The 17380-nt window shown below is 42.0% G+C and overlaps 1 protein-coding gene across 5 annotated transcripts in view; it reads left to right on the plus strand.

The window, feature by feature from the left end:
- LOC133491085 (early estrogen-induced gene 1 protein-like) overlaps nucleotides 1-17380 on the plus strand; it is a 45962-nt gene that overhangs the window by 4869 nt on the left and 23713 nt on the right. For all 5 annotated transcript variants that reach the window (XR_009792348.1, XR_009792350.1, XM_061801979.1 and 2 more), the window contains exon 3: nucleotides 8772-8892. Coding sequence is in view for 3 of the 5 variants with exons in the window: in XM_061801979.1 (XP_061657963.1) it covers nucleotides 8772-8892 (121 nt within the window). In the remaining 2 variants the exon portion in view is untranslated. The remainder of the gene's footprint in view (nucleotides 1-8771; nucleotides 8893-17380) is intronic.

Raw genomic sequence — 17380 nt, forward strand, 5'->3', positions numbered from 1 at the left:
GATGGCGGTGGAAATATGTTGACTGGTGCCAGTCGTGTGCTAAGTAGATGGAAAGAGTACTTTGAGAAGTTAATGAATGAAGAAAATGGGAGAGAAGGTAGAGTAGAAGAGGCAAGCGTGAATGACTGGGAAGTGGCAATGATTAGTAAGGGGGAAGTTAGAAAGGCACTGAACAGGTGAAAAATGGAAAGACAGTTGGTGCTGATGACAGCCGCAAGAAGTACATCCTTTGCTGGGCTTTTTTGAGGATGGAGTTGATGTTCGTCTATCACCTCAGGTCCTTTGAGATAGTAATTCCCAAGAACTTGAAGGTCTCGACAGTTGCCACAAGACAGTTGGACAGCGTTAGGGGCAGCTGTGCTGAAGGTTGCCTCCTAATGTCCACAATCATCTCTACAGTCTTTAGCGTGTTCAACGCCAGGTTGTGTTGACCTCACCAAAGCTCCAGTCTTGAAGTGCAGACCAATGTTGACTGCATCATCCACAGACCTGTTAGCTCGATAGGCAAACTGCAGTGGGTCCAGGTGGGGACCTGTGACGCTCTTGAGGTGGTCCAGGACAAGGTATTCAAAGGACTTCATGACCACAGATGTCAAGGCAACAGGCCTGTAGTCATTAAAACCTGAAACTGTTGCTTTTTTGGAGACTGGTATAATGGTGGAGCATTTGAAGCAGGCTGGTACTTCACACAGTTCTAGAGACCTGTTGAAGATCTTTGCAAAGACAGGAGCAAGTTGGTCTGTGCAGACTTTGAGGCAGGATGGGGACACGAGGGCTGGGCCCGGTGCTTTGTTGATCTTTTGTTGTTTGAATATTTGTCTACTGTCCCCTTCATGGATGCTAAACAGTGGAGAGGAAGGTGGTGCAGCTTTTGATGTGGCTCGGTGGGTGCGTAGTGCGGAAGTGTCTATTTGGAATCTGCAGTAAAAGCTATGTAGGTCATTGTCTAGCCCGCTTTTGTTTTCAACTGGTGGTGAATGTTGGTTGTAGTTGGTGAGCGATTGTAGACCGTGCCAAACTGATTTGGAGTCATATTTTTCCACATCATGCATAGGCATGTTAGTACTGCATCCATTATTCATGGATTTTTATTTTTTGCGGGGGTGTCAGGAGCTTAACCCCTGTGGATAACGGGAGAGAACTGTAATCAGTAATGTATCTAAGCTAGTTTGAAGATCAAGTAATTAGTAAAGTAACTTACTTTATCAAGGTAACAGTGGGAACACTGCAGATAAAAAAAGGTAAAAAAGAAATGTTTTCACACAACCACCCATTATTCAGTACCAATCTAAGTACAGTTAATTCCCCCCTTAGTTTGTTTCATTAGTCACAACTAAACACAACAAATCAGCTTATGTGGGTATCAAATTAACTGAGACAAATCACAAAAGGTGACCTGTCGTGTGCAACTTAGCTGAGCATGGGCTGCAACAGTTTGCGTATGATTGAAACAAATGCATGCCTACCCTGAATCGATTTGTAGTAGACACTTCCCTCCACCCTGGAATGCAGGAGGAGGCCTTGGGGAATCAAGAGAGGTTTACCAAGGGTTTGTAGACCAAAATGCATGCATGCAGTGGACACACCTCTAAACACAACTGCTTAGCTTTTGGTTTTGTTGTAGCTGTAAAAAACAGCAGCCGGTATGGACCCATCTGTTTTTTCACCACAAAACATGATTTTGACGTATATGGCTTTTTGTAACTCCCGCCATGAAAATCCTCTCGAGGGACTTTTTCAAGAAGAAGCAGGAAGTGACATACGGAGCAGGAGCACCCTCCAGCAGACTCGTTTGTTTCAATTAGTTTTACCTGTGGGAAGCTAGCTTGTTGTTCCTTCGTATTAGCCAAAATGCCGGCTCGTTGAATTGCTGGACATTGCTTGAACACTTAGGAGGATGGATTTACCCTTCATAAGTTTCCAAGAGACCCGCTTCGTCGTGAAAAACAGATTGCAGGGGTGCAAAGGATGAGAGCTTCGTGGGTTCCAAATGACAGGTAGGTGGGTATACAGCTACTAAAAAAATAATAGTTTGGGGCGGACCACGTAATCGGTCTCTCATTGTGTAACAACAGATCTGCGTACGGATGACAGGCGTGCTAAATATGTCGATGTGGGCGTTGGACGGCTTCTGCGTCGGGCTCGCCGGTGAAGGCTCCTGTGTCGGCTCGCCAGCGAAGGCTGCCGCGTCGGCTCACGGACGGCAGCGGCTATGAACAACGCTCCCGACAATGGCACACTCAGCTGCATGCGACTATAACTCCGTAAAGCAACCCGGCTCGGCTCCGTAATAAGCCACCTTGGTGACGAAAATGAGCCACACCGGCCGAGGTGCCACGTACACGGACCACCTAATCGGTCTCTCATAGTGTAACAACAGATCTGCGTGCGTATGACAGGCGTGCTAAATATGTCAATGTGCGCGTTGTACGGTTTCTGCCGAGAATGGTGCACTCAGCTGCGTGCGATGACAACGCCGTAAAGCGCCCCGGCTCGACGGTGTTGTTAATTGGCGACAGCGGCATCTATGAACAATGCCATAAAGCGATCCGGCTTGCCGCCATGATAAGCCCCCTCGGCGCTAAAAATGAGCCACCCCGGCCAACAAGGCTGGCGGCTGGCTCGGCCTTCCCGGCCTTGCGGCTGGGGTGGCTCGTCGCAGCCAGCCGCCAGCCTTGTCGGCCGGGGTGGCTCATCGCAGTGCTAGGCCGAGATGGCTGATCTCCGCCGCAGAAGTGGATCAGACGGTGAGGCAGTTTGCCCACGATCGCATACCATCTAAATATGGCTCGAAACAATAGGGTAATACTCGGTTGTGAGATGTTTTCTTCCTTGAAAAGAGCTTTCGTGTCAGACCGGGCGTGTTCGTCACCCACAGTAGGGGGCACAGCGTGTTTTCAATGGCGAATGTCCAGGGTGACGTCACGGACAGGAGATGCAGCCAAAATTGCGAAAACTTGGGTGTCGAATGACACTTCCACAATTCTACGCATGGATGACGCGCTTTCCGCTCATATTTATATTTTCGTATAGACATTGAAATGAGTAATGTTATTTGTATTTTTCATTACAATATCTATTTTAGAATGTTTATTGGGATGACACTTGACCTTTAAGTTATTGATTCATGTTGATGTAACCATAACTTGTGTAGTGTACTTAGTTACCAAGTAATCAGAATAAAAAATCAGCATTATTGGCCAAGTGTGTAAAAACACACAGGGAATTTTTCTCCGGAAGTCGGTGCTGCCCTGGTACGACATTGATTCAGAACAAAAAACATATGTATGTATGTATATATATATCCATCCATCAATTTTCTTAGCCGCTTATCCTCACAAGGGAGTGCAGGAGGAGGCAGACTTGGTTGATTGCGGGACGGCGTGCCCAAAAAAAAAAGACGTCAGCCAATGTTCCCTCTAAACTGCGCGTGTGCGCAATTGTGCACCGCTAATACAGTCTCATCGCAAATGTTCTCCATTGCACGCAAAAGAAAAAAAATAATCCAATACAAATAATCCAATGGAAAAAAGTATAACATACAGCTATTCAGTTTGTGGCATTTTGCAATTTGATTCAATGATTGAGGAATGATTGGTTGTTACATCCAATGGCACAATGGACCTTTCAGACTGGCGATCTTAAGCGCCACAACCTTAGCTAAAGTTGCCACAAGCTTCCAAAATGGCGACTGAACAGAACATGTTTGAAGCCGATTCTCTATCGCGTATTCCAGATAATATTGCGATTTGTTTTTTGCCAAATTCGTCAGATTTGTCCAAGAGAGTTCTACAGAAAGGTCGCAACTATTTCACGCAAGGATATTTACATGGAATTAAGATTTTGGACGGCGCAAGACGCATTTTTAGAGTTCCAGCAAAATGTTGGCGAAAAGTTTGACGCCTCACAAACTTCATATTGAAATCCAACAGTATGAGATAGTGGAATCGTACTGCAAATGTAAAGCAGAGTGAGTACTTTTTACTTGGAAAGATCATGAGTAATATCATTGTAGTCTTTATAAGTGAGTTAGGTTCGATTTTCTACAAGTGAATTTAAACAATGGTGATTAAGTCAGTGAGTACCGTAGTCACCAAATGAAAAAGTTTGACTCGGCTCGTAATCGAACCCAATGCTCTATCTTAAAAGTCTGATGTGATACAAATGGGCAAATAGACATTTCTCTTGCATGACATTGTGCATTTATTTATCTCATCTGCATAAAACATTACACACTTCATTCAGCAGGTCAGTGATAACAAAGTGAAAGTTGTTCTCCTGAAATGTATAGAGCATTGATAATATTCAAATCAAACTCAGAGAACACACTTCTCCCTCACTTACCTTCGAACATACAGCCTTGTGTTTGTTGATATTGTTCACATTTAGTTGTACGTGCGGTCTTCTGCAAGCCTTAATCCATCGTAGACACTTCTTCAACTGTGTTTTAGGCTTTGGAAAATGAATCAACCATGCCCCTCGTAACCTAGCAGAATATCTTTTATCAGAATTGCATGTTCCCTAAGCGCATCTGAGCACCATTTTCTTCGTAACATTAACTTTTCCAAGTGCACGCTCCTGACAACCAGTATTGCTTGTGGAACAACATGGCGCCAGGGGCGTGTCAAGCCAGGGGTTAAGACAATGCGGGTATCTGATTGGCTATTATTGTACGGGTGATTGACAGGTTGGAAAGGTCCATTCACATACATTGGTTTCTTTTAGGCAGCACAGGGAACTTTCTCCAACAACGACCGTTGCTTTGCCACACTCTCTTTTTCCTAGTTTACCTTACACCTCCCCTCCTCGCTGTTAAAGATGTACAACTCATAATTACAAATGTTACAGTACTTACGCAGCCCATCGATGTGTATTATAATGACCAACGTCCACCACCACTGCTTTAGTTAGCAACACAGTCTGGGCAACGTAGAGCAAAGACGAGCTGGACATGCTGCTCATGTTTACTTTCGATATTAATGGAGAAAGTTAAAAAAGAAATGCTGTTGTTTTAAGATGCAATGACTGTCGGACTATGTGAATAATCGAACAAAAAGTGGTTAAACTGGATGAGATTTTCTCTTTTCTGAGTGGGAAAGGTCTGGTCTGAAGCCAAAGTAGAAAGTGCAGGATGAGATGGTGTGTAATTTTAAAAGCCTGATCCAGGATGAAAGCACAGACAATACAGTACACAAAAGGTTAATTCTGTATTTTAAATATAGGAGGTAACATAACATTAACCTTAAAACGGTTTGGAAGCATCATCATCATCAACACCCCACCAAGTAGATGTTTGGTTAAAAAAGTCTGGGCACTCCTGATCAAAGATGACACGCTGTGGTGACCCCTAATGGGATAAGCCAAAAGGAAAAGAAGAAGAATGTGGCCCATGAGCCAAAAAGTTTGCCTACTCCTGTTTTAGGTGCTTTCTAATCGTAGGACAACCTTTTGAACTGGGCGCTCTACAATTCTTTTTACAATAACCTTGTTGAAGCGCCAACCCTCGTTTCTCAGACTGTGATCAGCCATGTGCAGTCAGACCTTTCTGGCAAGCCCATCCTTCTCAACACCTGCCTCTATTATTCGACCCAACTGCCACTCGTTACAGGGTTGCTCATTGCCTTTTTCTAATGCATTGTCACCAACCTTGAAATTTGTTTTTGGATCATGACAGCGGTGCCTAACAACTTGAGAAGAACTGTTCCGCAAGAAACTGTATGTGATGCCAACTTTTTTACATTTTTTATTAATTCTGTTTATTGACATAATATGACTGTACAACAAAATTGCAGAGCCTGTCCTGAGTTAGTGCAAACATAAAATCAATGTATACATAATAAGGAAAAATTACTAATAAATAAAGATGAATGTGTAAAACAGAGTGCATAAAAAGGATTGCTCAAGATATCAAAATCAGTAGGCCTTTCCATTCACTCAAAAAGATAAGAGTTCAGTGTAGTAATGACTCACAGAAAAATACTGTTCCTTTGTCGAATGGTCCTCGCTTTTGCACATATGTACCGCCTTCCAGATGGCAGGAGCTCGAACAGTTGATAAACGGGGTGTTAGTGCCCTTAAGAATGTTCTGAGCTCTGCTGAGGCACAGAGAGTAGTAAATGTCTGCCATGAGGGTAGAGGGCAGCCAACAATCTTCTGTGTTGTTCTGACTGTCCTCTGAAGCCTTACTCTGTCTGCCTCAAACAGAGACATAGTATGTCAGCATTTTTGTGATAGATGAGCAGAAGAAGCCCAGCTACGACCTTGTGCCCAGGTTATTCTTCCTGAGGACTGTCAGGAAATTGAGAAACGTATCTTGATTAAAAGTTTAATTGGAGATGGGAAAGCTTCTAAAGAGGTGCAAAAAAATAGAGGCTGTTCAGCTCTAATGCCTTAAATTGGAGAACAAAACCAGTCACGTGGCAGAAAATGGAAGACAACCATCAAAATGGATCGAAGATTAACCAGAATTGGAAATGCTCAGCCAATGATCAGCTCCAGCATGATCAAAGACAATCTGGAATTACCTGTAAATACTGTGACAGTGAGAAGATGTCTGTGTGAAGCTAATCTATTCACAACAATCCCCTGCAAAGTCCCTCAGTTAAAAAAAAAGGCATGTGCAGAGGAGGCTGCAATTTGCCAAAGAACACATCAACTGTCTTACAGAGAAATGGAGGAACATTTTGTGGATTGATGAGAGTAAAATTATTCTTTTTGGGTGCAGGGCCCTCAGACAGTTTATGAGATGACCCCCACACACTGAATTCATGCCACAGTACACAGCGAAGACAGAGAAGCATGTTGGTGGAAGCAACATGACATGAGCATGTTTCTCATACTATGGTGTTGAGCCTATTTCTTGTACCAGGGATGATGGATCAATTTACGTCTGTCAAAATAGTTGAAGTCATGTTGCCTTATGCTGAAAAGGACATGCCTTTGAAATGGGTGTTTCAACAAGACAATGACACCAAACATCCTATTAAACATGCAAAGTCTTAGTTGCAAACCAACAAAGTTAATGTCAGAGTGACCGGCCCAATCCCCAGACCTTAATCCAATCGAGAACTTGTGGGGTAAAGCTGTTTGTTGTTGTTTCTGAAGTTGTTTCTGACGCAAAATCAATAAATGTAAATGAATTGTTGTTAAGGAAGAGTTACAGAGAAAAAAAGTTCAATATGTTTTACGTGGATAGACACACATTTCCTTAGCTACTACAGAGAATGCAGCGGCTAAGAAAATGGATGGATGGCTTAGCAGTGGTACCCCTTTCAGTTCCTTGTTGAATATTAATTGAACTCCCACATCAAATCTGGTCAACCGCTGTCTATTAACCTTGCATGATGCGTTGAGGAGAATCACTGATGGGGTAGGTGTACCCTCGCCTGACGTTGGTGCGGGCAGCGAGGGAACGATTGCTGGTCATTGATGGTGTTTGTATCTACTCGTGACAAGTTCAGTACGCCTTTCGCTTGAAGCTAGCTGGGATAGGGTCACGGTTAGGCTAATGGATGGCTAGATGGACGTGTTGAGGAGTCCATCTATGACAAGTGAAGTAGTTTAACCATAACCTTTATCATTAGGATGCAGCAGGATGGCAGGAACCAATAGCGAGTAAAGCTCTTACTGTAGTGTCATCAGGTTGAAAATTGTCTTTTTTTTATTGATGTTCAGGAGCTTATTAACTTATTTTGCATTGTCAGAGATGCAGTGAACAGCCATTCAGTTTACCGCACACCTCAAACAAAAAGTCACATACGCATTGTTGATTAACAAAATTACCTTCCTCCTCTCTAACTGAGGCACAATAAACATTTGTGGCAATCTCAAGGCAGGTGCACCACGCAGCAGCTGTACCCTCAAAAGAAAAAACAACAAAAAACACCTGAGCTGCAATAGGGGATAGGATAAATTAAACTGTCAAACATTTCAGGCATTATCATTAAACAAAACATTAAGACAAAGAAATTAATTATGGCAAATCCCGGCCCCGCCTGTGTGGAGTTCGTGTCCTCCCTGTGCCTGCGTGGGTTTTCTCCGGGCATTCTGGTTTCCTCCCATATCCCAAAAACATGCATTAATTGGAGACTGTAAATTGCTCTTAGGTGTGATTGTGAGTTCGACTGTTGTCTGTCTTCATGTGCCTTGCGATTGACTCGCAACTAGTTCATGGTGTACACTGCCTCCTGCCCGATGACAGCTGGGTTTGGCTCCACATTTGCAGTGCCCATTCAGTTTGAGATACATATCTGTCACGACCCATCGGTACGGAGGAGGACCCAAATGCAGGACTCCAGAGACGTTTGAGTTTGGGAAGTGTTTATTCGTTCCAAGGTCGGGGATCAGGCAGACAGTCAAGTAGAGCAGCGGTAACTTAGACGTCAGGCATAGAGAGCAGGACCGCAGGCAAGAAGGGGTCGGTACACGGGAGATCGATAGCAGGAGTATCAAAGAGGTCAAGCTTACGGGGTCGGTCGGAGGACAGGCGGAGATCGGTACACCAGGGTTCACGATCAGGAATGCGGGAGTGCGGGAACGGGGCATGGGTGGCGACAATCTGGCAAAGCCAGACTGTCCACAGGGTCCTAGATATACAGGGTTTATTCACTGCCGATGAGGCGCAGGTGTGCGCCTCCGAATCAGTGCAGCTGTGCGGGGACCCGCACAGCCAGGGCTGGACCGGCACGACCATGACAGTATCACTGAGTTGATTTTGTTCACATTGTTCTTTGTCAAGCTTTTGATTTATCTGTGTGGGTGTTTCTCTACAGGGAGGAGGTGCAACAGAACTGTGTCCGATGGAGGAAGAAGTTCTCTTTTGTGTGCAAAATGTGCACTAATGCCATCACTGGCATTTTGGAGCCTTGCATCTGTAGGGTCTCAGTACGCAAGGTAAAATACAGTTCGCCCTACACATCTCTTCAATAATCATTGTCAGGTTTAAGCAGCCTCGGACATTTAAAGTAAAATTATGAAGGAAGGAAGACAAGAGGAACTTCTGGCTCGCGAGGAGAACCTGGGATGTGTCTCTTTCACAATCTCCAACCCGTTCTAATCACATCTCCACGTCTCCACTTTTTTATTCCTTAGCGTGGTCCCCATGACACAAAGCAAATTGTGACAAACAAAGCAATCGAGACAAAAATAGTCCATGTGGGTCTTTGTGATGTCTTCACCATCCTCTGTAGATCGTCAGTCTTTGTTGTCTTCTGCACCACTGTCTGGTGTTTCCACGGCACCCAATGTATACTGATTGCATCAAATTATTTAAGTACATCATAGCAAAGTTTTCATGGCACCCAATGAGCCTCTCGATTGCATTGCATCACATAAGCATTAAAAACCCAAGAAAGCAAATATGAGATAACTTTATATCCAATTAATCCAACATTTCCCTCCTGTTTATCGAAAAGTTTTCTTAAATTCTCACATCACCCAAAATAGCCACTTTGCCAGATCTTCGACTACTTTGATACACTCTGAGGAAAAATGGTTGTTTATGCATCATCATAACAGCCGGGATCTGGCAGATCAGGCAAGTCATGATTTGTCCCCAGGAAAGGGACTTGTTCAGTCAATTTACACTCACTTGGAACACCACGGGAACACTAATGCACAGATGTATATTGGATCGTTATATCCATGGCATTCAGCTACACCATTGTTCAAATGAAATTGCCTGTCCAGTAGAAGTTGATTCAATAACAGACATAGGATGAATCAAGTACAGTAATGTTACATTCTTGGGCAATTTATTAAAAAGCCTGTTATCTCCGCACCACTACCAGATGTCACTCTGTGACAATGGCTTCAATGAATTCTCAATCACCAAATGGTTTTACACATCATTGCCGATAAATTTCCCAATTTGTTTCCGGTTCCTGGCAAATGGACGCAAGTGAAATACCTGGTGAGAATCAGAAAACAATGTTTTTCATTTTTCCAAAAAAGTCAATGCATATACAGTATCCCAATTTTTGCATTCATCATCATGTACTGTTTTACTCAATACTTCCAAGGTGCAATTATCTGGTAATAGCGCTGGTATAATCTGTAAAAGTACCCTGGGACCCATGCAAACGTCGCAATCTTTTGATAAAGCTGTTGCTGCTTGTTACACCATAAGACTATTATTATTTAGTCCCAAAATGACTGTTATTCCATGAAACCACTCATCTACCTTTAGCTTTTGGATCACTCTTACCTTTTCTAATGTTGTTCTCGGAGAAAGGGTGCTCGCTGTTACCTCTGTACTTTTCACAAAGCATCAAAGTGAAGCGTGGATTGCCAGAGATGTAGACCCAGAGGAAAAAGCCCCAACATGGATTTGCTCCTTCATTATTTTCATCCGTCACCAAAGTGTCCCAAGTCGTGTGCATTCAGATTATTCATCATATACCACTTAATTTGACTAAACACTGCTCCTTGTTCCCCTATCTGTCGGACTTGACCATGGGATTATTATAAAATAAATTTTGGATCATCATCGCACGGATGAGAACACAATTGTGGATCATTTAGGTTTTGGATTGCCGTAGGTTTTTGTGCACGGCATGACAACATTACGACACCCCACAGATATCTCAAAAGCAGGGAGAATGTTACGGTGGTTACGACCACTCCACAGCATCCCATTTCGGGACCAACCACTTTAGGGTAGGTATTTCATCTTGTATCCCTATAGGTTCAGTGTATTGAAATTTCTTCACTGGCCGTCAGCTATTTTGAGATACTATAAATCTCCACCCAGCTTGTTAACCAGTCTTTAGCTCACCTCCCCAATCGGATCCCAGACTGAAATTATCTTTCTGGAATGTGCCAAATGAATCCAAGTCAACCTAATTTTTACAGCTGAGTGTTCAACAAACCTGAAATGGACATTCCCACTTGGGAAAATACCAGTACTTCTTTTCGCTCCTCACCAGGATCCAGTCTCTTGGTTCCACCAATGTGATATCCTACTGATGTCGATAAGTCGGGATGCTATGTTGGAAAGAGTTCTACCCATTTTGAAAATGCATCTATTATGACCAAGCAATGCGTTTTTTTCATATTGTGTCAGGTAAATTCAATTTGAAGTAATAAGTAGAGAATATCTGTTTTCTATTACCTGAGCTCAAAGAGAATGAAGAAGAGTTAGGTACAATTCTTGAATGTTCTAAAGCAGTCTTCCGTGAAACCTCTCTTTTTATTAGATTTAGGAGGTCTCTACCAACGGTGACAAATCTAAAGGTTGGGGGCGAGCAAAAACGTGTTTGTGTGACTATGTTACGATATGTAAACTAACAAATATGGACAATAACGACATATGTGCTGAGTAAAGCGTTCTTTGCAAGCAGAAGCATTATCTTCATTGCAGCAAATGTGTACTAAACATACATTTTGATTAATAAATCTCATTTTGGTTTAATTCAATAAAGTTCATGTGGACAATTTCGAGAATGTTTATTTTAATTTTTGTTTTTTCTGTGAGTATAAATATTAATGTTACCTGTCCTCCCATTATACCTCCTGTTGAGACATGCGTTAGCTCATGACTCAATTTAGACAAGTTAATTTGGTGCAACCGGTTTTTTGTTTGGTCATACATAGATGTTGTTTTAGTTTTTTTTTTCCATACATCCTGTTCCATTTTTTACTCTTTTGCTGAGCTTCTCGTAATGTATTAAATTCTAGATTTGTAGTTGTATCAATGTAATTATTTCAGGTTTTTCTTTCCCTATGCAGCTTCCATGATTATTTTATCAGCAAATCATTTCCCAATGAATTATATTTTTTGTTTGATGTCTGTGTGACACATTTGGATACAGCAACAGTTTTTTGCAGTTGTTTCATTTAGTAATTGAACTAACAATTTTGCATACATTGCCTGTGGATGAAATTATCTGCGTTTTCTTTTTTTTTTTCAGTATTGGGCAAAAATATGAACCGTTGCAAATGCATATTGGTTGTCTGTATAAATCGTTAAATTTTTCTTTCATTAGTTTACATGCCTCAGTTAGTGTTAGTTGTACTGTTTTTGCAGAGAATGCTACAGCATATTCTGATTTGGTTTTCCCAAATACGAACACAACATTCCCTATTGGTAATGACTGGTCTTTCATGTCACATCTCTTTTATTTATTTAAAAAAAATATATATTTCTTTCCCAATTTTTGACAATTATGCTTTGTTCCATCTCCCAGAAATGGTGTCACGATGCGGGGCTCAAGGGTGGACCCAAATGCACGACTCCAGAGACAGCAGACAGTACAGAGGAAACCTTTATTCGGTCCGAGGTCTGAGATCAGGTAGACAGTCCAAACAATCCGTAGTACCAGTACGAATGGGCTTACGAGGGTGGTCAGTGGACAGGCGTGGGTCGGTGCACAGAGATCAGAAGTCGGGAAAGCAGGAGTGCGGGAACGAGGCATGAAGAGCAACGATCTAGCGGAGTATCTGTCGTCCCCCGGGTCCTATATGTACTGGGTCTAATCAGTGGTCATGAGGCGCAGGTGTCCACCTTCTGATTAGCTGGCCACGCCCAGCCCGGGCTGGAATCCAGGAGCATGACAAATGGCAATATTTGCTGGATTAAGAATTGTACATCTTTCCATTTTGATAGAAATGTCATGTTTCGCAGAAGGTGAAACAAAACAGTTAATGCATTTATTTCTATGAAGTCATAAAGTGAACTTTGAAAGTCATAATCTTATCACAATTTGGCAAAATGAAGACCGCACTTGTCAACAATGCTTGCTTTATGCTGCAAATTGCTTTTTTCGCTTCCCCCCTCCATTTCAACAATGATGTTTTAAGTCTTCCTTATTGCATCATTTTGTGTAATGGAGCTGTCAATTTGGCTATAAATTGTTGAACTGTTTGTGGTTTTCGAGTTTGTAAAATGTTTAACCTGTTATTGGCAAATTTTGAGTTTCTTTTTGATGATGCTTTAAAAGAGCCACTATCCTTGACGTTTCGTTATCACGGGAGGCTATCGGTACATATTTAAATACCATGGAGTTGAAATTTTGACTCCAAATGTGAATCCAAACCAAATTTGGCATTCTTTACCCACTGGGGTTGAAAGAAATGCAGTATTACGATGAATTTTATTACATCTGGTCTGTGGGAATTAAAATGTCTGGATCAAGCACGGAAGCTAGTCTTATTTTGTATGCCCTGAGGTGCAGCTCCCCTTAAAAGTTTTTTCCAAGTCCAGTCTGTCTCAGTTGGTCATTATTTTATGATGTCATGTCATATTGTGAAAAAGGCAGTTGGGGGTAGAGAGGCGCGTGCACTCACCTCTCTGTTCTTAATTTTCAACATTCCTTTGTTGTCCTGATGTCAGTCCTTTTTCGTCATCTCTTCTATGAAAAATCATTTAATTTTCTTTCTCTCAACATTCTCATCTCTTTCTCATGCTATTTTCTTCCAATATTCTATATATTTCTTTATTACTACTCATTATTATTACTTATTTTATTATATACTCTTGCAAGGACACTATTTTCTAGCTATTTAACTGACTAGTGAAATTGTCTTGGATATCCATTTATATAAATATTAGTTTTGTGTTGGATTTAATTTTTCCGACATATTTCCAATCTTCACACTGCAGTGTGTCTAAGTTTAACCTTACTATTATTTTTTCCCATTTTAGTCACTTTAAAGAGAATTATTGCTGTTATTTATTTTCCACAGTGGTGTGTTAAGTGTACAACTGAAGTTTACAACTGAGAGTATACCACTACTTTCATTCAATTTTCTCTTGCACACGGGATTAGGGGATTTCATGGAATTTATTGGGAAGCTATTTACACACGGACGCGCGACAGGGCTCCGTCACCCTCAGGAGGAGCAAAAGCTATTTACACACGGAATTCAAGTGCACGACAGGGCTCCGTCACCCTCAGGGTGTTTTGGGAATTTTAGGAGCAAAAGCTATTTACACACGGAATTTAAGTGCACGACAGGGCTCCGTCATCCTCAAATTGCTTGACATTGACTAGTATAGGACAAGGCCTGATCGTATCCTTACACACTTTAATGACTCCCCGTCATTTACTCTTTGAACCGGTTTCACTCTTTTTAAACCAAAATTGGACTCACCCCGTTGTCTTCCGTCCGTCTCTGGATCCCATCAACCATTGGATACCAGCCAGTGGGTCTTTAGACTCAGAAGGAGTCTGCCGTGGCCACGGTCTTTCTGGTATTCAACACACCCGCTGGAATCCTCAGGCATCTTGGGATCTGGCTCGAAGGACCAATTTAATGTCTGGTTTAAGCAGCCTAGGACATTTAAAGTAAAATTATCAGGAAGGAAGACAAGAGGAACTTCTGGCTTCCGAGGAGAATGTGGGATGTGTCCCTTTCACAATCTCCAATCCGTTCTAATCACATCTCCACGTCTCCATTTTTTTATTCCTTGGCGTGGTTCGCATCACACAAAGCAAATTGTGACAAACAAAGCAACCGTAACAAAAATAGTCCATGTGAGTCTTCGTGATGTCTTCACCATCCTCTGGAGATCAGTTTGTTGTCTTCTACATCACTGGCTGGTGTTTCCACGGCACCCAATGTAAATTGATTGCATCACATGATTAAAGTACATCATACCAAAGTTTCCATGGCACCCAATGGGCCTCTAGATTGCATTGCATCACATAAGCATTAAAAACCCAAGAAAGCAAATATCAGATAACTTTATATCCAATGAATCCAACACTCACCTTTGAGTACAGATACTGATACTGAAGTGAACTAGAAGTAATGAGGACTACCTCAAGCTGTGGCCCCAGTGAACGACTGATGTGGGAAGTGTTGCAGTTTTCTGTTGTCCAGTCTAAAGTAAAGAATTCTCATCTTTAAGGTGAAAACAGAGGTAACGGGGAAGGTAGCTACATTAAGGTTTTCTTTCCTATCTGTCCATTGGTACTTCTCTTATGGTGCCTGTATCCATTTGCTATTCAAATTTTCAATGATTTTTTTTTTAAGGATACAGTGACATTTGATGTCAGTTGACATTGTCTTGCTAAAATAACCAAGGGCATCTATGAAAAAGATGTTGCTTGGATGGCAGCATATGTTTCTCCATAACCTGTACAAAATATCCCTCTAATAGACACCGTGGCTCAATAAACAATAAACAATTGTCTGAAGCACACATGTGAGGATCAAGCACAGAGGAGGCAATGCGCCAACTTAAATCAATTATGATTATGAATGAATATTTCTCTGATATGAATAAGGTGGGGGGCGGGCTCTTGCCCACTCAAAAGGGACACCATTTGCCCTGTCTGGTTGGGACAATGAATGGATCAAGGGCGACATCTACAGGCGAAGGAGTGCCACAGCAGACGTGCGTCTTCCTCTGTAAAAGTGTTTGAACTGCATGAAAATATATTATTATGAACACCAGAATGAACCCACTGATGACTGGATTGCTGCAAGCTTGAATGTCTGATGTTGAATTTGTGTTAATTGTGGTAACAAAGAAAGGAAAAGAAACACACAAATGTTATTGAAAACAGTGAGATAATCGTGACAGTCTGCAATCATATAATGCATGAACATTCATCATGGTAGTTAGAGATGAGCGTGGGACTAGTCAACGTAAGAGGAAAAATGCTCTCTTTATATGAAACCCAATAATTGGAACTTTATATAAATCCACTGGTTTGAACCAAATTAATCTTAAAATGAAAAGTAAGGATCAAAGAGCCATGATCTGGCCATCGGTTCAAGTTTGGGTGTGAAAACGTCTTCCCTTCTTCAGGGATATAAAGGCCAGTCGTGATTTGTCAAGGCTTTCTTTTTGGCTTGTGGTCTTCTTCGTTGGTGCTTTTTGTTTTTGGGTTGCTTCCATCTTTTTGTAGCTGGTCTGCCTGGAGTTTTCTCTGGTCCTTATTCTGCCATCAGAAAATGGATGGATGAATTTAATGTGGTAATGGGTTGTTTTCACGTGATGTCACCCATTGTCAATCCTCGGACGGCGGCCATTTTTTATCCCTGAGGTCCGTTACTCATTTATACGCAAACGTGGATGACATTGTTTCTAACTGCATTTATTGAAGACGCGACCGACAGCACATCAAGCCCAGACTGACTACTAGGCGAACTGGCATACACACATCATGGGACCCAGGACTGCGTCACAAAGGCGCAGTATAGTGCCCTTGATCTTTTACTCAATGTGACAGAAATCACGAAGGAGGAGCAGTGGGATCGGAAACTTGTCTGCTCAAGACACTTTGTAAATGGTTAGTTCAGTCTTATTTTATTTATAGTTAGATTGTTGTAGCTAATGGAAATTGCTGCAGTGTGTGCTGAGCTCTATAACATCCGTGCACCATTCCTCGTTGATATAAAAGTATATTCCACCACCTTTGATTTTCCGTGTTGGCATACAGGTAAGTGCCCATATAGAAATATATATATATATATATGGGCACTTATCTGTATGCTAACACAGAAAACGAAAGGCGGTGGAATATTATTTTTTTAATATCGAGGCAAACTCCATTTATTTATTTATTTTTTCAAAAAGGAAAACCTGTATATTAGTTCACCACAAGCAAAGTGAAATGTTTATTTGTTTGAAATTTGATGACAATGGCAGAAAGACAAAAGAATAAACAAATCCAGTATTTCACAAAATTCTCAAATCTTTCAAGTGACTAACAAAAAACGATCTTAATTGTAAAGTTGGCCTTCTGAAAAGAGTATCAATTAAACTTGTTAGCTCGGCGACACGATCACCACATGAAGGTTGAAACCGGGCAGCATGACAGCAGCGTCGGGCATTTGTTGGGCACTCGTCCACAACGCCAAGTCTCCATAAAGCACAGAGCCGCAGAACGTCCAAGTCTTTTGTCGTAAGCATAAGACGTTGTCCCCGCTTTCAAAGTGGGACTTGTATATCGGATCGCAAGCCTCTTCGTCTTGAGGCTTTGAAGAGCGACCCAACTAGCAACTCTGGAAAAAGCTTCAGCGAATTGGCAAGAGTTATGAAAAAAAGTCAGAAAAAAAGTCTGAAGAAGGCTCTCTGATGGTTAGCAAGTCCTCTCTTGTGTACTTGAGACCCAAGACGCCCGTGAAACACAAAAACACAAACAGTGACGGAGAGCATTCCGGAGTCAACAACAATGGTAAGCATGAGGTAGAGAGGTTAAATTCATTTCCCGATCCGCTTATTCACACCTGTGTCTGACCCTAACCCAGGTATCATTGGGCAAGAGGTGTTGTACACTTTAAACTGGTTGCTAGCCAATCGCAGGGCACATAGAGACAGACAGTCGTACTCACAATCACACTGTAGGCCAATTTAGAGTCCCTAATGAATGCATGTTTTTGGGGATGTGGGAGGAAACTGTAATGCCTGGAGAAAACCCACACTGGC

Source organism: Syngnathoides biaculeatus, chromosome 17 (assembly GCF_019802595.1).
Source record: "Syngnathoides biaculeatus isolate LvHL_M chromosome 17, ASM1980259v1, whole genome shotgun sequence".
In the NCBI taxonomy this organism is placed as follows: Eukaryota; Metazoa; Chordata; class Actinopteri; order Syngnathiformes; family Syngnathidae; genus Syngnathoides; species Syngnathoides biaculeatus.